Here is a 26,035-nt window from a genome sequence, read left to right on the forward strand (position 1 = left end):
GTAACACATTCCTCAAAATCCCAAGTAAATCTTTTCAGTTGAAATTTTAAGTATTAGCAATTTAAAGGCAAATAAAGTTTGTTCTTGTTTATTGTTCTTCCCAAATACTCATTCTTTTTATTTTATTTTATTTTTAAAAATATTTTATTTATTCATTTGACAGAGGGAGACAGCCAGCGAGAGAGGGAACACAAGCAGGGGGAGTGGGAGAGGAAGAAGCAGGCTTCCAGCAGAGGAGCCCGATGCAGGGCTCGATCCCAGAACGCCGGGATCACGCCCTGAGCTGAAGGCAGATGCTTAACGACTGCGCCACCCAGGCGCCCCTCATTCTTTTTAAAACTAAATTCCAGGGTGCCTGGGTGGCTCTGTTGGTTAAGTGTCTGCCTTTCACTCAGGTCATGATCTCAGGGTCCTAACCCTGCTCAGTGGGGAGCCTGCTTCTCCCTCTCCCTCTGCCCCTCCCCTCACTCATGTTCTCTCTCTCAAATAAAATCTTAAAAACACAAACACCCAAACGCTAAATTCCATTGCAGTGGTCTCCATTACAACAGAGCTGACCAGGCTGCCCTTGCACGGCAGATCACGGCACTTCCCTCACTATCTGGCGGGTGATTACAAGTTCTTCTGTGGCTTTCTGCTCAGTGAAATCCAGACCCACAAGCAAGCACACACATGCAAGGTTTATGTTAATTCAAGCTTTACTGTAAAAATGAAAACAACAGAGATGAGGTACAAGATGACCACACAAGCACCCAGTCAGCCACCAGTCCCGGAGAGAAGTGGGAAAGGCAGCAGGGTGGCCCCTCTCCCAGCCCCACAAGGCAGCACCCACAACAGTCCTCAAAGAAAAAAGGCGGGAAAGCATCATCTGCTGAAACAGGGACTTCAAAGGGAAGCTCTTCTTATAACCCAAATGGGTGTGCTTCGTGGTACTGCGAAGGGTGGCAGGACTTGTCACCTGTCTCCCTGAGCTTTAATAGCAAACCTGTCCGGTGATAGGAACAGCTGTCTGCTCAACACCATCTCTGAAAAAAAGTTGGCTGGGAGACTAAAGAGGAAAAAGAATGCAGCCCCCCTGATCTGTAGGGGTGGGAAGAGGGTATCATTCCCTTGGTGGAAAGGCAATGAATAAGCCCTGAGGTCGGTTCTGGGAGAGAAAACACCTCAATTTCCTTTGAGACACACAAAGCATGCTCCCTGAAGCTCTTCCCTGCCTCCACACACCTGGGGGGGGCTACTGATCTCCAATTCTGCTTCAGGGTCCGCTGTGGACCTCTCACACCTGTCAAGGGTGCTTGCTGGTGCAGACCCCATCCTGGACCCTGAGTACAGGGGAAGAGACAAGTGTGGAAGGGTCAGGAATCATGGGCCATGGAGTGGGGGAGGCAAGCAGAATGGGTGGGCTTGCAGGAGGTAGATGGCCTGCAAGAATTTTTCAATTCATAGCTGGAGAGTTGTGGAGGGGAGGGTATTCTGAAAGACCACCCCCCCTCCTCAAAGTCCACGAGGAGAGAGTCTTCTGTCTCTGACTCAGGAAGGGGAGGGGCTCTCGATGTTGCCTCGCTGCACTTGGTCTGGCACTTCCTCCTCCTTCTGCTCCAAATCAAAGTTCTGTGGACAAGGTTGCAGGTGAGGCCTGCCCTGTGCCTGCCCCGGTAGTTCTGACAGTTCTAGGGGCCGCATGCATGATGAGTGTGTGTTGCCCACAACGGCCAGAAGGAGCCACTCTACTGGCTTATGTTCTGCATCCCTCTGCAGAGAAGCTGTTTTCTTTGTCCCGTCCAACATTTCCACCTGACCTACCTCAAGCTCCTGCAAAACCTCGTCCATGAAGTCCCGGGAGTTGTGTTTGTAAGACACAGCTAATCGAATCGCATCATTGAAGAGCTAGGGGTAAGGTGGAGGTGGTGGGAAGGAAGACATGGCAGTGGGTCCCAGCACCCTGTCCCCGCCATACGTTCACACAACACTCCACCTCTAAAGCCAGCAAGGTCACCCCTCAATTCACCTTCTCTCAATGTACTTCTTCTCACCAAGCCCAGGCCCATCACCTCCCCCACTGTCAGAACAAACCACGACCCCTTCCTACCACCACTCGCTCTGGATTGCCCACTCACGGCCCCTACAGCAATGCCTGTCCTCTCCTCCATCCCCACAGCCAGCCCTTCTCTTTGCAGCTTCCCTGGTCCCTTGGCCACTTGGCCTATCCTAACCACCGCAGTCCACCGTTACCTTCACGACATTGGTACCATCAGCAGCTGAGACAAAGTAGAGGGGAAGGGAGAACTTCCTGGCAAAGTTGAAGCTCTTTTGGGTCACCTTTATGTCTGCTGTAGAGAGAAGGTAGGACACTGACCTGTCCATCAAGGGAAAGGGAGAGGGTTTTGCAGGGTGGGTGACTGGAAAGTGACCCAGAAAATGGGACAGGCAGGGGCAATCAGGGGACATGTCCTAGAAAGAGTTCATTTAACAGGGATGTGTGTCTTGGGAAGAGGGAAGACTGGCTCAGTTGGCATCTTTACTGGAAAGAGATCGATGGCAAGCAAACAAGGGCTGTATTTTGGGAAGGACAGATCGCTGAAGGTTTACTGCCCCAGGGATGGAGGAGGAAATGCGTGGTGGTGGGTCCCCCAGATGCAGGGATGGCCCCACCATCAATTTTATTGGCCACCACGATGCACGGGATCTCTGGCCTGAACTCCCGAAGCTCTGTATACCAAGTGCTCAGGTTCTTGTAGGTTACTTTCCTCTGCACATCAAACACCTGCAATGAACAGAGGAAGGAAAACAGCTCAGGTGCGTCAGTGTCTGCACACCACCCACCTGACACACACAACAAGCAGGTGAGCGGCCCTGTGCCTGCCCTTCTCAGGGAAGCCCCCAAAACCTCCAGACCCCAAAGTTGCTTTTAAAATGTTTATTCCTTTTTTGTTATCTTGCCATCTAATCCTGTGTACCGATTTTAACCAAGATGTATCATTGTACTAATCAATATAGTCTGTTGCAAACTAAATTTTTTGGTTTTTTTCTTAGTCTATTATTTTTATTGCTTAAACTTTGTCTTGAAATTCCTTTGTGGGGCGCCTGGGTGGTTCAGTCGGTTGAGCATCCAACTCTTGGTTTTGCCTCAGGTCGTGATCTTCGGGTCATGAGATCAAGCACTGTATTGGGCTCTGTGCTTAGTGGGGAGGGTACTTGAGATTCTCTTCCTCTTCCTCTGCCCTTCCCTTCTCCACCACACAGACATGCTCTCTCTCTCTCAAATAAATATATATTTTTAAAAAATTCCTTTGTCATAATTTCAAATGCCTCTAAAATTTCCCTGTAGTTACTATCAATGGACTTTTTTAAATAAAGATTTTATTTGAGAGAGAGAGCAGGGGGAGAGGGAGAGAAATTCAAGCAGACTCCACGCTGACCACAAGCCTGACAAGAGGCTCGATCCCATGACCCTGAGATCATGACCTGAGCTGAAATCACGAGTCAGATGCTCAATTGACTGAGCCACCCAGGTGCCCACTATCGATGTACTTTTAATTTTAAACCTTTGTTTAATCTCTTGTTCATTTTGTATTTCAAACCTTTTAAAAGTCATTTTTATCTATTATTATTTGGAGGTGGTTGACACCTTTATTGCTTTGGAGGTGGGGGGCAGGTGCTCAGGAGCTCTTGGTGGGCGGGCCCGCTTCCTCTTCACCATCACGGGATTCGGGCTGCGCAGGACGGCCCCTGACTCTGCAAGCGGCAGCCATGCGCCATCTGGTTGGTACTTGTTCTTGCAGATCCCGCGTCTGACGCTGCTGAGGGCGGTCCGGGCATTCTTGGTGACGGTGGTCTGCATGTAGGAGGTGGTGGGTTTTCACTGGCCGGATCTCTGCTTCACGACCACCTCTACACCTGTCTTCGGCCGCTACTGCATGCTCACAGTCTTGAGGTGAATCGGACCAGTGAGGGAAGGAGTTGCGAGCCCTCAGTGCTCTATGCCTGTTTGTTCCTTCTGATCAGGCAGCTGGAGTAGTTCTGTGCCACCATCCACTGCAGGCGAATGCACATGGCAGCAGCTCCTCTCACTGCAACGGCCGGAGTTGGCAAGACTACCTTTTACTATTTTGTAGCTTGTAATTTGATTCACATTTTACGATTTATAGTTTTTACCTATTTTAAAATATTAGCAATAAGCATGAGCATTGCAGACGCGCTCTAAGGGCAGGGGAGGCCAGGAGTCCTGAGACGCTTAGAATTACTGCTGCAGGGATGGGTCCCTCAAACCCCTGGCAGGAGCTCCTCAAAGGCCAGCCTCCTGCTTCCAAGCCATTCTCTGGGATGGACTCACAGGCCCAAACTGCCCCAGCACAACCGTGGATCCAGGCGGACAACCCTGTAACGTGCTGGAATGGCTATTCTTCCTTCTGAACCACCCAGCCCTTCATGGGAGCGAATGGACCTCACCTAGCGCCAGGGGCTTGCTGTGCATGGCAGTGGGCGTGGGTCATCCGCTGTCACAGCGAGGCAGCAGGAGGTCCACCTGGGAGTCTCTTCCACGGCACACACAGGTCCCAATTCAACAAATGACCACGATGTCTTGAATCCCCAGTAAAGACTTCTTACAAAGCACACTTGTAATGAATCTTGTGGAATCTGCTTCACACCAGCCTGCCTCCCATGATCACCATCAGTCACCTTTCATCCAGGTCTGATTTCCTGAGCTACCTCTCCTTGTTTTGAGAGCTAAGGAAGAGCTGGCGGGGATGAGGAGCACCCCGATCGGGGTTTCAAAGTGGAGCTCCCTGTGGGACTATCAGATCCCCGTATGGGCACCACACGGTGAGCACTTTCTACCTGCCAGGCCCCATGCAGCAGGCAGCTGCAGACACAGTCATGTAGGGATGCTGGCAGGAAAGACACCCCCAGGCCTCAGAAGAGGGTCGAATGGAGCCAATGGAGAGGTATCAGAGGCAGGAGGAGGCTACTCCCAGGGAGAGAGTGGCGGTAAGCTCAGAGCTCCAAATGCCAGTGCAGAACTGAAACAGACGTGGCTGGGCTCCCCCTCTCCTCTTCTCCAGGGTCAGAGATGTTGACTATGTGAGCCTCCAGCTGAGAGTGCTGGACTGCATTGTCCCCAGGGCCTTACCCAGTCACCTTCTCGTTCTTTCCTCTTACAGGTACTAAGAATACTACAATTAGGAAAATTTCAAAAGATTTTGTGTTAAGGGATAGTGGAGCCTGTGAATGTAGCCAGGGCTCCGGGAAGAAGGCCCTATGGACACAGGCTTGCATGGCTCCCCTGTGTTTCTCTAGTTCTCCCTCAGGTCCTCTTATGGCACTTCTACCCTGTGGCTATGGGGAGCCCCCAAGGGCTGTGTTCTAGACAGCACAGAGTAGAGGGGTTGGTTTGGGAGCAGCAGGTGACGGTCGGGGGGGGGCCTCGGGACCCTGTCAGAGTGGCGGCTCCCCCCAGGGAAGGACTATGTTTGCCTCTTAGATGCCATGCCTGATGCCGAGGCCCTGGGTATGCTCCACCCCTTGGATGGGGGTTCCTCATTCAGCTCCGCTTGAAGAGAAGCTCACCTGGCATGTTCTCACTCAGAAACCTCCCCAGGCTGTCCTGATCCCCTGTCCCCCAGTACCCAGCCTTGGTGAGGAGGGCTCAGCACTGCTGGGTCACCTGTCAAGCTTGCCCAGAGACTCTGTTCACTGCCCAGCTGGTTTCATACCATGATGCAGGCGTGGGCCTTGTGGTAGTAGGAGGCGTGCATGCTCTGGAACCGCTCCTGGCCTGCTGTGTCCCAAAAGTCTGCAACATGAACACAACTCTGACTGTCTGATGCAGCCGGAGGGCAGAGAGACCCGGACACCCTGAGCATCTCTGCACAGATCTCTGTGTGCGGAAACACAACATGTGGGGAGGACAGGGAGAAACAAAGACCACACAGATCGCAGGTGTGCGTCATCAGGACACAACACACCTGGGTGTGCCACGGGAGGTCTGTGTACGTGTGTGTGCATGGGAGTGGGTAAGAGGGAAACACATGGCCAGGCCAGGAGGAAGGAGAATGTAGACAGGAAATCCCAAAAGGGAGAAAGTAGGTTTCCCCGTTCTCCTGCCCACAAGATGCAGGGCCTTCCAAGGTCGAAACCAGGCTGACTTCCCAAGTGTGTTGACCACAGATGGCAGACACAGCCAGGCAGGATGCGTGGCCTAGCCAAGCAGGAGGTGGTGACGTCACAGAAAGTTAAAACCTTTTGTGGAAGATAATACTCAGACCACAGTTGTTATTTCTTTACACTGGCTAAATTAGAATACCAGGTCAGAGAGCTGGAACTGTGTGCCTCCTCCCCCCTTCCCCGGGCTCTGGGCTCCCAGGCTCCTCCCTACCACCCCTATTATCTGCTGGGGGTCTCATTTCCTTCCTGTCTGACTCTCTCCCACTGACTTCTCTCCCCTCCCCTCTCCTCCCCCTTGAGAGTCCATGGCCCGGCCTTGTGCTGCTCACCCACAAGGACGGTCTTGCCGTCCACCGTGGCCGTGTGCTTGTACAGGGTCAGGGCGTACGTGGACAGCTGCTGTGGCCGACTGCATTCAGGTTAAGGAACAGAGATGAAAAAAAGGCAGGCAGGGAAGGTGCTTGGGGTGGGGACACAGGTGTGATGAAACTGGCCCTCTCCTTTTCTTTCTGGAGTTCTTCATACTTTAAGTTGAATGAATGTTGCAGACAGAGGACCAGCTTCAAAGATCACTGGCACAAACTCCATGGACAGGTGACAGGCAGGAGAAGCTGGGGTGTGTCCTGGCCATCTAAGTACCAGGGACAACACGGAATGGAATTTTACGAGAAGCCGTCATCAACAGCATCATGTAGTTGGAAAATGCAACCGTGGGTGACCCAGTCCCTTCATGGATGGGGCTTTTGCAGGCCAGAGAGGAAACCCAGCCTTAGGCGGCATGTGACCATTCCAGGGAAAAAAGCCTCCAGAAGCCAGCCAGACAGCTGAGAAACTGTTTATGAACTGTGTGTGAAACCCTGCAGAAAGTCTGGGAAATGAGACGTCCTGACGCTGCAAGGTGCAGAGTGGTTGGACCAGCAAGCTGGCAGGAGGCGGGTGGGCGGGCGCAAAGGGACTCGTGACGTGAGGTGAAGCAAGACATACTCAGACACCACCGAGGGGGAGGCTCAGGGGAGGGAGTGGGGTCGCTCCAGGGTTCTTTTCTGCCATGGTTCTCAGTAGATTCACCTGGGAAGCTTTCTAAAACCATCCCGGTTGCCAGGGAGTGTCTCACTCCAAACCTAGACAATGTGGACAACCCCCGGCGGGAGGGAGCGGGTCTTGTTTTACGAAGTTCGTTCATACCAGAGGACTGTAAAATGTCAGCCCAAGGGTTGAGGTCAGAGAGGTTACCAGAGCTTGTAAGGGGGAGGTGGCATTGGAATCCAGGCATATGACCAGGTGCTATTAGCCATTCTACTGACTTCCTGGTAGAAAGCAGATGCAGATATGAGTAAGCACATGTAACGAATGCTGCCAGATGGTAGGAAACAAGCATGAAGGAAACCTGTGCGTTCACTCACCTATCCCTCCTCTCTGGACCACTGCAGCAAGGGGTGAACAGTGAGGCTGAGCTGGCGTGAGGGGGAAAGGGCCACAGGAACAAGGAACACTGCAAACCTTGAAGGATACAATCCATCCATGAGAAACCTCTCCATAAGTCTGAAAGGACAGTGTGCAAGGTGGTCAGGTTCACCCTCCAACCTCCCCTCCTCCTCGCCCCACAGCATCACCCCTGTCCAGGCGGACAGCCTAGGGCCACCTGTGACGCCCTCCCCCATTCACTCCACAGCCACAGAGTTTCCTTTTAGGACAATGCTCAGGAACTGCGCACCTGCTCTCTTCCTGACCCCCCTTAAGTTCCTGGCACCCCTGAGCTGTAACACTGATCCAGCACTCACAGCTTGCTTTGCCTGAGGGCAGGGACTCCACCTTGCTCCTTTCTGGGCACCACGACAGACAGCTGGGCACTAATATTAGTTGAAGAAATAAAGACCTGTTTTTGGAGTGCTGCCATGTATCTACACTGGAGAAGTCTGTGTGAACCACAAAGTCAACAAATCTAAAAGTGAGTTTCTTTAACCCCGGACCCTGTCCCTGCCCCTGAATTGGGGCATCACCCCATTCTCCAAGCCTGGAACCTGGAATCGGAATTACTAGCCCCTGAGAACAGAACAGCCTACGTGACTACACGTATATACAACAGTCCATGTGAGGGCCTCTGACCCTCTGCATAGTGCTGACAAACACAGCTGCTCCTGCTTCTCCCTGGGAAACTGATGCTGGGGGGGGGGGGGCTGTGCCTTCCGCCCAAAAACCATTTCCCTAATATTCTGCAGGTCCTACAGGGCTTTGCTCAAATGTCACCTGAGCAATGAGACCTTCCCTGATGATCTTATTTGTAACAGGCAAGTTCTATCTCACCTTGTACTCGATCTCTGCCCTGAGGGTAATCCCAACAGAAATATTCAGTATTTTACTTATCGACAGTCCATTCCTCTCAACCAGAATGGGTTGCCCATGAGAGCAGTTTAGGGAATTTCAGTTTGTTGCTGCACACCAGTGCCTAGGACAAGAACATCTAGACCATCACCAGCATGCAAACACATACAAAAAACTGCAGCCTCAGTGGGAGCTTAGATTTCCACCCTCTGAGAACATAACGAGCGCCTCAACAACAGCCCCGAGCTGCACTGGGGTCAAAGAAGGCCACACAGGGAGCTGGAACTTTCTACCATGCCAGATGGCAACGAGACCCCTGCCCCCACTGCATGGTGCCTGTGGAGACCACAAGTGCTGTCTCTCCCCCTTCTTCTGCTGAAGCAATACCACAGGGAGGCAGCTAAAACAGAAGGGTTAGATGAGATCCAGAGTCTCATAACATGATATTCAAAATGTCCAAGTTTCAACCAAAAATAATTTATTGTATTACGAATCAGGAAGACCTCAAAATGAATGAAAAAAGACAATCAACAGAAGCTTTTAGAGCAGCTGTCATAAGTGAACAAGTAAGTACGGGGTGCCTGGGTGGCACGATCAATGAAGTGGCCAACTCTCGGTTTCGGCTCAGGTTGTGATCTCAGGGTCGTGACATGAAGCCCCGCACTGGGCTCTGTGCTCAGTGCTCAGCGTGGAGTCTGCTTGGAGTTTCTCTCTTCCTCTCTCTCTGCACCGGCCCCCTGCACTGTGTGCACGCATGCTTTCTAATAAATAAATATTTTAAAAAAATAAATAAATGAACAACTACAATGTGCTTGAAATAAATGAAAATACAGAAAGTTTTAATAATGGGCCAATTCCTAAAAGCACAAATAAGCAAAACTAACCTAATATGAAACAGATCATTTGAATAGCCCTAGTATTATAAATCTCTAGGTCCAGAGGGTTTCAGGGTAGAATTCTACCAAACACTGTTAAGAATTAATATCAATTTTGCACAACCTCTTCCAGAGAAGAGAAGAAGAGGGAATTCATTTTATGAAGTCAGTTTATCCTGATATCGAAACCTGTCAAAGACAGTACAGAAAAGGAGAAACAACCCTACAGACCAATACCCCTCATGAATATAGACACACGGCATGAACAAAATATTAGCAAACAGAACTTGGGAACATATAACAGAAGCCGTACACCATGACCAAGCATGATTTATTTCAGGGGTGCAAGGCTAGTTCAGTATTTGAGAATCAATCAATGTCGTCTATCATTAACTGGCTAAAGAAGAAAATCACAGGATCATATCAACAATGGAGAAAATACATATGAAAAAGAGAACACCATTCACAATAAAACACGCAAACAAACAGGAATAGAGGGGAACCAGTACGCTGGAAAATACAAAATACTGGTGAAAAATATTAAAGAAGGGCTGAATAAATGCGTATGGACTGAAAGCCCCATATAAAACTGATGTCGATTCTCCCAAAGTGATACCCAGATACACACAAGGGTTACTAAAATTCCAGCAAGATGTTTTATAGGTATTGTCAAGATTATGGAAAGTTTATGTAGACAGGCAAAGGAATTAGGAAAGCTAAAACAAACTTGAAAACGAATAGAGTGGGAAGAATCATTCTATCCAACTTTAAGACTTGCTATGGCTCCCTTCGTCAAGACTGTGGCGCTGGAAGAGGGACAGACACATAGATGAATGGAACAAAAGAAAGAATCCAGAAATAGCCTCACAGAAGTAGAGCCAACTGATTTTCAACAGTGTTGCAAAAGCAATTTGATGGAGGAATGATAGCCTTTTCAACAGACGATGCCAACTGAATATCTATAAGGAAAAAAATAAACTTTTACCCTAAACCCTCACACCTTAAACAAAAGTTAGTTCAAAACTGATCACAGACTTAAGTATAAAATGTAAAAATAGAAAACTTTTAGAAGAAAACATAGTAAAAAGATCCTTTGGAGCCCGGGCTTGGCGAAGATCAAAGCCATGACTTTGGTAACACCAAAAGCATGATCTGTAAAAGAAACAAGTGGCAAACTGGACTTCATGAAAACTAAACCCTCTGCTTCATGAGAAAGCCTGTCATGAGACAGCGGGAAGACAAGCTCTCGATGGGAAGAACATGTCTGCAAAGAGCACATCCAACAAAGACCAGTTTCTGGGAAAATAAGGAACACCAAAACTTTACAATTAAAAATAATTCAATTAGAAAATGCACAGAAGACACGAAGAGACATTTAACCAAAGAGGAATACACACATGGCAAATAAGCCGAGGAGAAGATGTTCCACGTCACCAAGCACCTGGGAAACAGAAACCGAGACCACGATGAACGATCCTTACACGCCTGTCACAACAGGCAGGATAAAAAATAGCAACAAGCCTAAATGTTGGCAAGGGTGCAGGAAAATCATGTCTTTCATACATTGCCGGTGGGAAAACAGACATTCTAGAAAAAAAATTTGAGAGTCTTAACAAATGAAACATATACTCACTATACGATCAAGCCATGAAATGAAAACTCATGTCCATACAAAAACCCACGCACGTGTTCACAGCAGTTTCATGTGTAATAGCCAAGACCCAGAATCAACTCAAATGTCACGTAACAGGTAACTCGAACAGTCTAGAAAACCACACTGTGGCCGTCTACACCATGGAATACTACTCAGCAACAAAAAGGAACAAAGTATTGATAGTGCAACAACCTAGATGGGTCTTAAGGGTACTGTGTGGAGTGAAAAAGGTCACAGGCTGTATACTTCCACTTCCACAATGTTGCCAAGATGACATGATTGTAGAGATGGAGAACAGACTGGTGCTTACCGGGGTTAATGGTGGTGGGAAGTGAGGTGGGGTGGGTGTTACCAGAAATGGGAAGCATGACCGAAGTTTTGCACCTTGATTCTGATGATGGTTACAGAAATCTGCACTTGTGATAAAACGACGCAGAATTATACACACGCAGAACCGATACCAACGTGCCGACTTCGGTGTTGCTCTAGTTACCTAAGTTACTGTCACTGCGGCAGCCGCAGGAAGGGCGCACAAGCCCTCTCCGCACCCACTCTTTGCAACATCCTGTGAATCGGTATTATTTCAAAATGAAAAGTTAAGGAAAAAAAGCAAACAAAACCCACACAGACAGGGAGAAGATCTATGCAATGCCAGCAGCTGACAAGAATTAATATACAGAAAATATAAACAGCTCTGGTAAGAGAACACACGAACGACCCGTGTACCAAGAATATGAACAGATGAATGGGTAACAAATATATAAAAAGATGCTCCGTGTTTTAATTTAATGATTTAATAATTTTAATACAAATTAAAACAAAATGAAGGAGCATTCACATCCCTGTAGACGGGCAAAATTCAGAAAGTCATGTGACACCAAATGCTGGGGATTTTGTGAAGCACAGAAAGTCTTATACTGCGCTGGAAGCAGTGTAAATGTACCCTAACTACTTTGGAGAGCAATTTGGGTACCCCGAAGTTGGAGCTATTCCCCCCAGGCCTCGTGTGCACCCAGGCGGCAGGCACAGAAATGCTCACTGCAGTACTGGGTTTAGTATCATAACGAGGGTAACATCATAAATGTTCTTCGACAGAAGAACAGACAAATAATTTTAGTACAAACTCGCTAAAACAAATTTACTGATTGCTTACCACTTGCCAGACACTGTGCTAGGCGCCAGGACATAACACTGAACAAAACAGGTGAAGAGCCCTGTCTTCATGGAGCTTACACCATAGTGGATGAGGACAGACCACAGACAAGCCCTTAAAATACGTGCCGCCACACGTGCGTTCACTGCAGTGAGGACAAAGGCGTCACTACGGTTCAGCGGGGTCAAGCACTCTCGTCAATCAATGGTGTCCAAGCAACTGACTATCTGTATGGGAAAAAATGAACCTTGAGGCTGTTAATGAAATGGTGGAGCAGGAAGTTCTAGGGGGTCAACCCCCAACTGATATTTCCAGTAAACTGGAAAAATTGATCAGAACCAACCATTTCCTAACCCTGGAATCTGACTGGACACACAACAAGCAGGAGGGCACTACGTGAAAGCAGAAGGCTGATCCTGGGGGGAAGAGCAACACATGCCAAGCAGCTGCCGCCACCCGCTCCTCAGGCCCACTGCACTCACCTCGCGGCCTGTGCTCCAAGTGTCAGGCTTGGGTCAGGGGTGACAGTAGAAATACTGCCCTCAAAAAGTCTGGGTTGCACGTTTTGCACATTTAGGTCTCAGCTGTCTCAGGCTTCAGGGTAACCTCGCTGGCATCCATTGGAGATTTCAAGGGCTAGGAACACCTTTGCTTTTCTTTCCTTTTTTGGAGCCAGAGACTTAAGGAAATCTTTGTCAGGTCACTGTGGTATGACCACAGATAGTACAACAGAAACATAAGTGACCACACTTCCTTCCACACAAGGAAGACACACCTTGCAAAAATCGTTTGGCAAAGTTACAAATAGGTAACTCTAGCCCCAAACAAGCAGAAATCAGCAACCCCTGAGGAGTAGGAGGGTCTGATTTCTAAAGTTACCACATTAAAATACTCAGAATGTCTAATTCTCATCAAAAAAATGCCAAAGCAAACAAAGAAATGAGAAGATATGGCCCATTCTCACACACAAATAAAGAACTGGACAGAAACAATCCCAGAAAAAATATAGACATTGTAACTAGCTTAAGTAATAACAGCTAAAGAATTAAAGAATTAAAAGAAATCAGGAAATGATGTATGAACAAAATGAGAATATTAATACAGAGATAGAAATTATGAAAAGGAACCCAACAAAACTTCTGGATCTGAAAAGCACATTAATTAAAATGAAAAAACAAAACAAAACCGTCTCTAGAGGGTTTCAACAACATACTTGAGCAGGCAGAAGAAAGGATCAGCAAACTTGAGATAAGGCAATTGAAATTACCCATTGGAGAAGGCGGAAGAAAAAAAGATTGAAAATGAATGGGGCCTAAGGAATGTGTGGGACAACATAATGCACACTAACATATGCATCATAAAGAAAAGAGAGAGATTTGACAAAATAATGCCTAAAAAATTCCCAAACTTGGGGTATCTGGATGGCTCAGTCGATTGGGCCTCCAACTCTTGATTTCAGCTCAGGTCATGATCTCAGGGTTATGAGATTGAGCCCCACATCAGGCTCCGTGCTCAGTGTGGAGTCTGCTGTCCCTCTCCCTCCACCTCTGCCCCTTTCCCCTTGCACACACATACACATGTGTGCACAGGCTCTCTCTCTCAAATAAATAAATCTTTAAAAAAAAAAACCAAACAAACAAACTTCCCAAACTTGATGCAAGACATGAGGACACACACCTAGCAAGCTTAATAAACTCCAAGCAGGATAAACCCAGAGATCCACACTGAGACACAGCATAGGCAAACTGTTGAAACCTAAAGATAATACCCTCACTAAGACAGACAAGCACTTTCTCATCAGATACCACTAAAGTCAGAAGGCAGGGGGATGACACATTTAAAAAGCTGTCAACCAGGATTTCTACACCCAGCAAATGACCCTTCAAGAATGAAGTTAGGACATCGCAGATAAACACAGCTGAGGAGGCTCATAACCAGTGGACCTGCCCTGTAAGAAATGCTCAAGGGAGTCTTTTTTAGGTTAAAATGAAAGGACGTTAGAGATGGCAATCTGAAGCTGTGCGAAGAAGTAAAGATCTTCAGTAAAGGTAGCTACGTAGGTAAGTATAAAAGCCAGTATTCTTGTAATTCTGGTTTGTAACTCCCCTTTTTTCTATATGATTTAAAAGGCAAATACATAAAACAATAATTATAAATCTATGTTATTGAGCACTTAATGTATAAAGATGCAGTCTGTGCCGAGACAAAACAAAGGTGTGGGATGAAGATATCTAGGAGCAGAGTTTGTGTGCTGTTAGAACACATTGGTATTATTCAAATAGGTCGTTATAAGTTTAAGATGTTAATTGTAATCTCTAAGGTAACCACTAAGAAACAATAAAGAGTTATACAAAAAAGGAAGAAGAGAATCAAAATAGCACACTTCAAAAAAATAAAAAACCAAATAGGCAGTAGTGAGGTAATTGAGGAATGACAGAAAACAAATAGCTAAATGGCAGAAATAAGTCCTTCTTTACTGATTATTACTTTTAGTATCATCGTCTCAAATGTCAATGGATAAAACTCTCCCATTAGAAATGAGAGACTGGCAGAATACATTAAAATACATGACCCACGTATGCGCTATCTTTAAGGGACTCACTTTAGATACAAAGTCACAAAAAGATTGAAAATAAAAGAGGAAGATTATCCATGCAAACAGTATCCAAAAAGGAGCTGGGGCAGCTCTACTACAGTCAGACAAAACAAACTTTCAGTCACAAGTTGTGAAAGAAAGGATAAACACATTGATAAAAGTTTCAATCTATCCAGAATATATAAAAGTGATGAGCATATATGCACCCGAAACAGAGCCCCAAAGAAAGGACGCAAACACCAACAGAAGCTAAGGGAGCCGCACGAGAACGCAGATTTCAAACCCACCGTCAGTAACGCGCAGACCGACTGACACAGACCAGTAAGGGCGCCAAGAACTCGTACAGCACTAACACCAGTCAGGCCTAACAGACGAACAGGGAACACATGCTTCTCGAGTGAACACAGGTGAGAGCGTAAAGCAAGTCGTAATAAAACTAAAAAGACTGAGATCATACCAAGTATCTTTTCCAAAAAAATATGGAATGACACCAGAAATGCATAACAGAAGGAAAACCAGAAAGTTCACAACTGTGTGGAAATTAAACAACACAGTATTAAACAACGAATGGATCAAAGAAGAAATCACAAGGACATTTAGAAAATGCTTTGAGATGAATGAAAATGAAAACACAGCAAACCAAAACTTAAGGATGAAACCAAAGATGTGCCCAGAGCAAATATCATAGCTATAAGCATATACCTTAAAAATGAAGATCTTAAATCAGTAACAAATATACATCTTAAGGTACTAGACACAAAAGAGCAAAATAAACGTGAGCTTGTGAGAGGGAGGTAGTAACGAAGACTTTAGTGGAGATAAAATAGAGGCTAGAAAGACCAGGGAGAACACCAATGAAACAAAAAGTTAGCTCTCTGAAGAGATCAACAAAGCAACAACCCTTTAGCTAGGCCAAGGGAAGAGAGAGGAGACATGAAGGGTCAAAATCAGAACTGAAACTGTGGACACTAACGTCGATTTTGCAGAAACAGAAAGCATTAAACAGAACAGCATGAACGACTGCATGCCAACAAACTGGGTAATCCAGATGAAATGCACACATCTCTATAAACTACCAAACAGATTGAAGAAGTAGAAGAAAATCTGAATAGATCAATACCAAAGAAGGAGTAATCCAAACCTCCCATAAAGAAAAGCCCAGGACTAGGTAGCTTCACTGGAGAGTTCTACCAAGCATTTAATGAACGAACATCAATACTTCTCAAACTTGTCCAAAAAATTGAAGAGGAGGCGGCATTTCCTAATTCTTTCTATGAAGCCAACATTACCCTGATTCCAAAGGCAGACAATGCTGTACGAGCAAACTATATCTCCAAATACAGATGTCAAAATCTTCAACACGATAATAGCAAACCACGTTCATACTAAAAGGATTATACACCATGACCAAGGGAGATTTAAAGGGTGGCTCAATTTCAGAAAATTAATCAAACACACCATATTGACAGAGCGAAAGGAAAACCCTACGTACTCGTCTCAACAAATGCACAAAAAGCATTTGACAAAACCAACACCATCCCATGACAAAAACCCTCAACGAACTAGCAGAAGGTAGTTTCCTCAGCAGGATAAAGGCCATATATGAAAACACAATTAACCGCATACTCAGCTGTGGAAGAATGAAACCCTGCTCCTCAGGCATCTGACAAGCACGACCACCCTGCTCACACTGAGTCTGGACATTCGGATAAGAACCTGAGCTTAGGATGCCCGCCCCAAATCCCTACTTTGCTTTTCCTTGGCACCTTTTAAAATAACCACTTCGGGGGCATGCCTGGCTGGCTCAGTCAGTAGAGCATGTGACTCTTAATCTCAGGGTCGTGAGTTCAAGCCCCTTGAGCCTACTTAAGGAAATAATTAAAAAAAAAAAAAATAACCACTTAGATTTGAAACTGCAAATAGTTAGTGACCTCCACCCCAACCACCCTGTAAGTCCTGCTTGTGACCCAGGATGGAAGACTGCTCTTGCCTGGCTCACTTCCCTCCCACTTCTGGGATCTGAAAGTAATGAATCTTGGGACTTGACCTCCTTCGTGTGGGTATACTGAGAGTGCACCTTCAGTCAAAACCACCGCAAGGTTTTCACTTCTCCAGAGTGGGTGCTCAGATGCTGAGGGAACTACCTGCTGACCCCGTGTGGGTGGGTCCTGTTTCTCATCCATCAGGGTCCTGCATACTCTTAATTCAATACACCAGCTACAAGAAGCCCTCAACACAAGCACCTAGGCAAGAAAAGCAAACGAAAGGCATCCAAATTGGAAAGATGGAAGTAAAATTATTTCTCTTCAAAGGTAACACAATTTTATACATAGAAAAGTCTAAAGAATCCATCAGAAAAGTAATAGAGCTAATAAATTCAGCAAAGTTGCAAGATATAAAATCCACACACAAAAATAAATTGTATTTCTATACACCAGCAATGAGCAATATGAAAAGGAAATTTAACCAAGACGACGTAACACTTGTACACTAAAACTATAAAACGCTGCTGAAAGAAATCAAGCAAGACCTAAATAAACGCAAAGACAGCAGTGCTCATGGATTTGAAGGCTTACTGCTGCGAGGTAGATAATTTTACCAAAAGCAACCCACAGATTCAATGCAATCCCTAACCAAATCCCAGTGACATTTTTGCAGAAATAAAAGAACACATCCCAAAATTCATACAGAATTTCAAGGGATCCCAAGTAGCCCAATCTTGTGAAAGAATAACAAAATCGAGGAACGCACATTTCCCTGAGGTCAAAACTTCATTCAAAGCTATAATAATCAAAACAGTATGGTACTGGCATAGATATGGACATACCAACTGAACAGACAGCTCAGAAAGAAACCCTCACATGTATGGTCAGTCGATTTCTGACAAGTTGCCAAAGACCATTCAATGGGAAAAGAAGAGTCTCTTCCATGACGCTGGGAAAAATGGGATATCCCCATGCCAAAGAATGAAGGTGGGCACCACGACCCTCACACCATATACAGAAGTTAACTCCGAATGGATCAAAGACCTAAACTTAAGAGCGGAAACTAAAAAACTTTTAGAAGAAAACATAGGACGAAATCTTCATGATTCTCCCATAAGAACAGATACATAGACCAATGGAACAGAATAGAGAGCCCAGAAAAAGGCCCACACACGTATGGTCAAATACTTGACCACGGAGCCAAGAATATACAAGGGAGAAAGGATGGTCTCTTCCATAAGTGGCGCTAAGAAAAACAGAAATCCACTGACAAAAGAATGAAACTGGATCTCTTACACTATTCACCAAAAACTAACTCGAAATGAGTTAAAGACTTTTTTCAAACTGCAAAATGATCACCAAAAGCCTAGTTAACATCCATCACCACACACAGCTACAGAATTTTTCTTTAAAAGATTTTATTTATTTATTTGAGAGACAGAGAGCACAAGTGGGGTGAGGGTCAGAGGGAGAAGCAGACCCCCTGCTAAGCAGGGAGCCCAATATGGGATTTGATCCCGGGGCTCCAGGATCATGACCTGAGGCGAAGGCAGATGCTTGATGACTGAGCCACCCAGGTGCCCCAGAATTTTTTTTCCTGTGATGAGAATTTCCAGATTACTCTCTTAGCGGCTTTCAGATATGCAGTACAGTGCTATTAACTATAGTCACCTGGTCATACATGACATCCCTTTGACTTATTTATTTGAAACTGGAAGTTTGTACCTTTGACACCCTTCACCCCTGCCACTACCCATCACCTCTGGCAGCCACCAATCTGTTGTATCTATGAGCTTGCATCTTTTTTTTTTTTTTTTTTAGATTCCACATATATGTAAGATCATACAGTATTTGTCTTTCTCTGACTTATTTCACTTAGAATAATGGCCTTAAGGTCCATCCACATTGTCACAAATGACAAGATTTCCTTCTTTTTAAATGGTCCAGTAATATTCCATGGCACAGAGAAATGAGAGGTGTTGGTCAAAGGGTACACTTGTAGTTGTAAGACGGGTAAGTTCTGAGGGTCTAGCGTACAGCACGGTGACTACAGTTAACAGCACTGCCTCATATACTTGAGAGAGTAAATCCTCAGCGTCTTTATCACACACCAAAAAAGGGTAACTATGTGAAGTGATGGATGCGTTAACAACCCTTACTGTGGCAATCATTCTGCAGTACATACGTGTGTGAAATCAATTCGTACAATCTTAAATATCAATCATATCTCAAAAATCTTCTTTAATTTTTTAACAATTTAATTTATTAAAATTAAGTGTTTCTGTTCATCAAAATACACCAGTAATAGAGTAAAAAGCCACAGACTGAAGAAGGTTCAGAATGTCTGAAGATACTCCTACAAGTCAGTAATAAAAAGACAAACAACCCAACAAAAATGGGCAACTGGCTTAAACAAACATTTCACAAAGGAGGATTTCCAATGACCAATAAGCATCAATAAGCACCAAGAAGTGAAAAGGTGCGCTTCATAATTAGTCATCATTCTAGAAAGTCTTAAATATAGTCTCTCTTTATGAATAATCAACCTTGATAAACGTGCTGTCAAAATATCTCCTTTCTACTTTTTCCCCTGCTTCATCTACTGATGATTGAGGAACACCTATTCTGAACTTGGTCAGTCATCCAGGTAAGAAATTATTCAGACTTGGCACTCCTCTGCTCAAACTACCCCGTGTTTTTCCATTTCTTTCAGTCCAAACCCTGCTCAGAGCCCAAGTCCCACCCCGACTCTCCTGTTTGCTCGGTTCTCTCCCATTGCCTTCCCACTGCTCCCTCTGTTCCAGCCACTAGTCAAGTCCCTCTAGCTGAAACGCTCCTCCCCACACATGGCTTGCTCCCCTGCCTTCTTCAAACCTTTGCTCAAATGTCGCCTTCACAAACAGGCCTGCCCTAACCACTCTCCTTAGACTACGACTGCGCATTTCCCCCACATATTAGGGGCCACTCCTTATCTGTGTATAAATTGAATACATTCTAGCCATGACTTTGTATTTCTAAGATTTAAACTGTAACTTCTCTTGTAGAAGGGTGGTAGATTCTGTTTATAATTGAAAAGACACAGCATCCATATCATAAAGAAAATACACCACTTTCGGGGCGCCTGGGTAGCGCAGTGGTTAAGCGTCTGCCTTCGACTCAGGGCGTGATCCCAGCGTTCTGGGATCGAGCCCCACATCAGGCTCCTCCATGGAGCCTGCTTCTTCCTCTCCCACTCCCCCTGCTTGTGTTCCCTCTCTCGCTGGCTGTCTCTATCTCTGTCAAATAAATAAATAAAATCTTAAAAAAAAAAAAAAAGAAAAGAAAATACACCACTTTCTTACGCGGAAGTAGGAAAATCACCCAATGAAATTACCATCACCAGAGGTTCCAAGGGCCCTGAGACAGAGCTGCACTCAGACACTGCCTTGAGAGATCATGTGCTCATGAAGTGAAGGAGTAAAGAAGAGCTCGAGAGACTCGTCTCATCAGAGTGGGCCGTGAAAGAGTGATGGTCCCTACCCTCCTGTCCCAGAAGCATGTTCAGTACCATAGACGCTAGGCCCCTCTCTGGAGGCCCCTTCCACCAGGCATCCAGCCCATCTCCTCCTGGCCCTTGGGGATAACAAGGCATGGGACAGGGGTCAGGCTGTGTATTTCCCCTCTTACTAATCTCCCCTATTCAACTCCAGTCTCTGCTTATCCCACACGGCCCTAGCAGGGGGTGCATCTTTGCCCTCTTTGCACAATGGGGGACAGTGACCAAGGGGAAAACGACATCCTAAAAGCCAGCACTCAAAAAAGGCAATGCATCTGGAGCTAACCATTCTGCTTTTGAACAAAGATTTGTATTTATTTATTTTCTTCATCAGGTCAAACTACTGGCAGATGGGAAGATAAAACTAAGACCCACTGAAGACCCACCACGTGTCAAATCTTGGGCTAGTCACTTAGGAAACATTGTAAAGTAAGCCTTGTTCTCCTTCCACCCCCCACCCACCCCACACACAAAGGGAGGCCAGGAGCTTAAGTGGTTGAGTCAGGCGGCAAACCATGTCTGGAGTTAACATCTCTTAAAGAGCAAATACAGAAAGGCCATGTCTTGTTATTAAGCAGAGGGAGCATCTGGGTTAAAAGAAATCTTTAAGAAGGGCAAGGCCCGAGGGGCGCCTGGGTGGCTCAGTCCGTTAAGCATCTGCCTTTGGCTCAGGTCATGAGCCCTGCATCGGGCTCCCTGCTCAGCGGGGAGCCTGTTTCTCCCTCCGCCTCTCCCCCTGCTCTTGCTCTCTCTCTCTCTCAAATAAATAAATAAGATCTTAAAAAAAACACCATAAAGGAAAGGCAAGGCCCAAAATAGCCTGAAGCCCCCCCTCCCCCCGCCCCCACGAGGGGACGATAGCTTCTTGAGTTGCAGAAAGAGAAGCTACAGTGGGAGCATGGGTTCCTCTCAGTACTGGTCAGCAATGCCCACAGGTACAGAAAACATAAAGAAAATGTATGGAGGACTGGCAGGGTCTCCACATGACATGGTTATAAGTGGGCACACAGAGAGGGGCTCTTACTGACCACCTAGAGCAGGGTCTAGGTGACCCTGGTAGTACTCAGCACTTGTAGAGTGAATGTCCATGAAAGTGGACCTAGGCCAGACAATCAGATCATGAACTGGCCAGGTCAGATGTCGTTAGGAGAGAACATCTTGTAGTAGCATCCAACTCAGGAAGGGGGTACGTGCAGGAGTGAAGGCAGTGAGAGAGCTAGGTCATTAGAACCCATCCTCAACAAAGGCTTGGGGGGCCGGAAACACAGACACAAAGAGGAAATGGAATCAAGAGGCAAGAACCTGCTACATGAGAAACAACAGCACCTCAGAGAAAGCCTGGTGCTTCTGCCCCACAGCCCTGCTTGTTTCCAGATGCCGTGGCCGTAGAGGCCAATGCTGTGGCACTCTTTGAGTCCTGCTAACCTCCCGGATTCTTACTTTTTGTTGTCCGAAGCGAGGCTTGTAAAAAACCAGCACTGAACCTAGGGTTGGGCAGTGCTGAGGAAGCAGGCAGACCACCTTGGGCCTCACAGCCAGCTATGCTCTCCAAAGCCCCCCCTCTGCTCTTCCTCTGCCTGCCAATCCTGCTGTTTGCTGAGAAACACTACACTTCGCTGGGAAATAGGGGGTGTTCTTTCCCGTGCAATCTCCCCAAAGTGCAACACTCACTCTCATTTTCCTTGTGCAGACATGTTCTTGAGGATGGTTCAAGCAGCCGTAAAACACTAAACTAGATTTGCAGTGTGTGTATATGGGGTGGGGCAGAGAGAATGCGAATTCACGAAGATGGCCTAAAAACCAGCAAAGCCCCTGGAATCAATGATGAAGCTTGGAGACAAGGTGGATCTGGAGCACCTGGGAGACAGGACTCAAGCAGATGTCTGGTCTACCCTCCTGCCGTGAAGGCAGAAAGGGTCAGGTGCCAGCACTGCAGAGCCCCCTTCAACTCTCCAGGTGGGAAGTCCCAAACTGTGCACATGGCCAGGACAGTCAGTTAAGAGTCAGCCAGTCTCCAGGGTGACCATAGTCAGTCCTCATTTCCTTCCACTCTGCTTCATCTTGGGGAGTTCCTTCAAGAAGGCATCTGCACTACCTCCAATCAATCTGTCATCGGTATCCATTCCCACTCGCAGGCTCTTGGGCCACACAGAACATGCAGGATCCCTCAGCTCTCACTGCCTCACCCTGGACTGCTTCAGTAGTCTCCAGGGTGACCCGTCCCATATCTGCTGCCAAGACTCTTGGAGAAAGCTCTATTTACTCGGTCCTTATGACTTGCTCCCCCTCCGCCCCCACACCTGGGCTCTAGCTAAGACTACTCCCTTATCGCCCCTATAGAAGCCATGCTCCTCGGTCACCCCGACCTGCTCTGGGCCTGGTCTTTCTTCCCTCATCTCCCAACATACTTGGACTTGCCCACAGCGCTGTCCCCTAAGCAGATGATCTTCACATTGTCATCAGCATCGTATTTCTCTTGGTCCAGCTCACAGGGTTGGGCTTTGTCGCTGGCCATTGGCTCCTGGCTGTTCAGCCCAGGGTAGCTGCGTGTGTGTGGGGTCTTGTCGCTGTCTGGGAAGATCAAGAAGAGGCTATTGTTAAAGAGATGAGAAGTTTCCTCGATCATATCTACTTTTTCTCTTCCTGGACAAGAGAGAGAAGGAGCTGATGAGAGACAGGCCCAAGAACACACTTTCATCCTTCTCTATTCACTACCAACCTGGCTGCCACTTGCTGAACTGTGAGGTTGTAATCTTGTCCCCACCTAAATCCTCCCTGGGTGGTTTACTCTATGTCATCTCCTTATGGCAGCTATGTTCAGGGCCACATCTTCCACTCCCACCTGGAGAGACAGTATTTTACAAGTTGTACACGGGCAAGCTTTCTCACCAGTAAAACAGGACAAAAAAACAATCAATGTGACACAGAGACAGTGCCCTGTAGGCCCGAGCTCTTATCACTGAGTGACAGACCACACAGCCAAAGACGTCTAATGTGATCACCTACCTCATGCCTCCACCTCCCCTTCACATTTCACCCTGCTGCAATCAGTAGCTGCCTCTTTCTCTCTCAGTGTGGGCATCTCAAGACCCTCTCCTCTAGGCTTACTTCAATCTCTACTAGTTTCAAGTATCTTCTAAATAGTGATGATGCCAAATCTGTACCTCCACCGAGACTGCTTCCCTTGCACGGACAAAGAACATGTGAAAAACAAATACTTAATTCTTTCCCATCCCAAACACCAGTCCTTACATTCCTTGTCTGTACAAGACATCACCAGCCACCCACTGCCAACACCTAGCTGTGACATCATCTCTAGCTGTGTTCTTCTCTCCTCACTGTCAAATAGAACTTTTCAAACTGTACTAGGAAGGAGCAATAGCACGGGTTCTGAGTCAATGAGGCACACAGAAACGATGCCTTCAGGCTCCTAGAGTATTCACCATGAGCAGACCTTGTGCTGGGTTCAGAGGAAAGGAGACACAATGTCGGCAAGAGCTAGGACAGGGGTCCTTCTGTGGCAAGAGCTAGGGCAGGGGTGGGCACACCGTTGGGGTGGAAACTGCCAACAGGACCCAGAGTTCCCTGACTGTACCACTGCTCAGGTAGGGACTGAACTTTGCGTACCCAGGTACCCTCAGTCTCATGACCAGTGTCTGGGAGGTGGCGGATGCTTGGTGAGCATAGCGAGGGGCTGCCCTTCCGCCTCCCCCCTGGAGCAGGGTGACCTGTTCCAAAGCCAAGACATTTAACGGCTGTCGCTGTCCTCACCATTCACTGCGTAAGCTCTCTTCATTCAACCAACATTTTTTGGGCACCCAACACATCTGGGAAGCAATCTTCCGCGTCAGGCTGGACTGCCCTCGCCCCCACACTGCTGCGCGAACCCAACGACCCGTACTTCTCCCGCCCAGGGCCCAAGCATGGTGGATCCCAACGCTAGACCTGCCACCTGCGGGAAACGAGGTACGACCCCAGACTCCGCAGGTGGGCCCACCCGCGGCCAGCCACTCCCCAGTCGGCGCCCGTTCCTCCCCACCCCCGACCCGCTTCCGCCCCGGTCCCCGTTCCGCCCCGTCCCCCGTCCCACCCCGGTCCCCGTCCCGCCCCGGTCCGGCTCCGCCCCTGTCCCGCCTCGGACCCCACGGGCCAGCCGTAGCTCACTCGGCGCCGCACTCCGCTTCCGGCTGGGTCCGCGTCCTCGCAGCTGCTACGCAACCGCGCAAGGACCCGGAGGAGGGCTGCCCGGCCGGAGGCCTGAAGGACCCCTCCGGGGCGCGGGCTGTCTAGCGCGGTGCCGGGAGGGAGTGCCGGATGTGCCCGCGGTCGCCCGGTGCTGGGTCGGGCTTGTTGCCGCAGGGCCCGCGGGGCGGGGGTGTGCGGGGCGGGGGCACGGGTAAAAGCAGCTCGCTTGTGTTTTCCTTTTTGGTGTAGGAATTTGTGGCAAACCAAGTAGTTTGTGGCTTTTTCATTTCTTCTTTATCAAAATATTTAGAAATCCCGTACTCCAAAGAAAGATGCCTCAATTATCAGTGGTTTTATGAAGCAAAGACTAAAAGTAAACATGAAAAGTGTAAAAACAAATTTGCATTTGTTTGTTTGAATAACTTGCTGCTGATTACGTCCTCATCAAGCAGGCCGAGTCCAAGTCCCGTGCTGCATTATTTCGTTGTCACTTTCCGTTTTGTTAACTAGCCGAGACTCTCTAACTTTTACAATGTGCTGTCTTGCTGGGTCACTGTGTCCCAGTCCAAACGGGGTCTGACTGTTGTCAGTCTACAGGTGCTGCGTGAGAGAGACTTGCGGGGGTGTAAGCTTCTCCCCGGGAGGTATGCAGGTGGCTCAAACTTGCCCTGATTCCGCGCACCTGTAGGACTCGGGCCGCCCTCCGCAGGCTGAGAGGGTGCGTGGTGCGCGCGCACCAGCTGGGCAGATCCGGGGAGCCAGGGAGCTGGAGTAGGACAGCTCTAGGGACAGGCCCTGTCCTAGGAGCAGGCTCCTGGAGCCCCTGATATCTTCCTCATTCCAAGACTTACTCTTTTCAAACGCACATGTTCCCCCCGAAGGCAGAGCTGGAGGAAGCCGCACGGCCTTGCCAGGGCCGGGCTCCGCAGACTTGCTGGGGGATCCTCCAGTAAACTGATGGCTGTGCAAGTCAGCATGCCCAGCATGCGATTCCGATTGTGGACTGACCGATGCCAGTTTAAATCTGCCAGCGCGGGAAGATTTTCAGGGGCGGGCTCCCTACTTTCAAAAAGTCATACACGTTGTTGGGGGGTAGTTGGAACTCCAGAGGCTTGTAGGGCTCTGCACACACAGGCTGGCTGATCAGCGCTACTGCACACTCAGGTCCCACACAGGTTGATTTAGCCAGGGCTCTGTAGAGCGAAAAGGCCAGGAGAAGCTTGGTCTCAGGAGTGGGCTTTTGGGGGTATGTGGAAACTACCCATTTCTAAGCCTGAATCAACACAAGTGTACCTGTTTCCTTTGGAGGCTGAGCTGGAGGAGAATGGACCTCCTTGCTGGGTGCAGCTGGATTAAATAGTAGATAACTTGTTATCTTCCTATAAAAGGCACCTGTGAGGGCTGAAGAAGCTGGGGATTGAATCAGGCAGCCAGTCCTGGGACTGATTCGCACCAGATCAAAACTGCAGCCATAGAAACAGTTGCAGTTGATCCCAACAGCCAGGTGACCAAGCAGGTGGTTTTGGACAAGTTTGCCCTCCACAGGCCTGAAGGGCCCCAGCAGG

The 26,035-nt window shown here is 47.6% G+C and overlaps 1 protein-coding gene across 9 annotated transcripts; it reads right to left on the bottom strand.

Annotated features, from left to right (window-relative positions):
* Positions 1-680: 680 nt before the first annotated feature.
* RABL2B (RAB, member of RAS oncogene family like 2B) lies at positions 681-24,533 on the bottom strand. Of its 9 annotated transcripts, none has more exons than XM_057309488.1 (10): positions 24,450-24,519; positions 23,005-23,127; positions 22,694-22,856; positions 7,678-7,707; positions 6,495-6,574; positions 5,715-5,794; positions 2,653-2,764; positions 2,233-2,330; positions 1,804-1,887; positions 681-1,611 (listed from the first exon to the last, which is right to left on the bottom strand). In XM_057309488.1, the coding sequence occupies exons 3-10, from the start codon at positions 22,798-22,800 to the stop codon at positions 1,531-1,533; spliced, it is 672 nt and encodes a 223-aa protein (XP_057165471.1). In that variant the 5' UTR covers positions 22,801-22,856; positions 23,005-23,127; positions 24,450-24,519; the 3' UTR covers positions 681-1,530. The 9 variants fall into 9 exon arrangements, with proteins under 9 accessions (XP_057165471.1, XP_057165470.1, XP_048074054.1 ...); XM_057309487.1 differs by having other exon boundaries at positions 24,427-24,497; XM_048218097.2 differs by lacking the exon at positions 23,005-23,127 and having other exon boundaries at positions 24,450-24,533.
* Between the last annotated feature and the right edge of the window lie 1,502 nt (positions 24,534-26,035).

Source organism: Ursus arctos, unplaced genomic scaffold (assembly GCF_023065955.2).
Source record: "Ursus arctos isolate Adak ecotype North America unplaced genomic scaffold, UrsArc2.0 scaffold_82, whole genome shotgun sequence".
Classification (NCBI taxonomy): Eukaryota; Metazoa; Chordata; class Mammalia; order Carnivora; family Ursidae; genus Ursus; species Ursus arctos.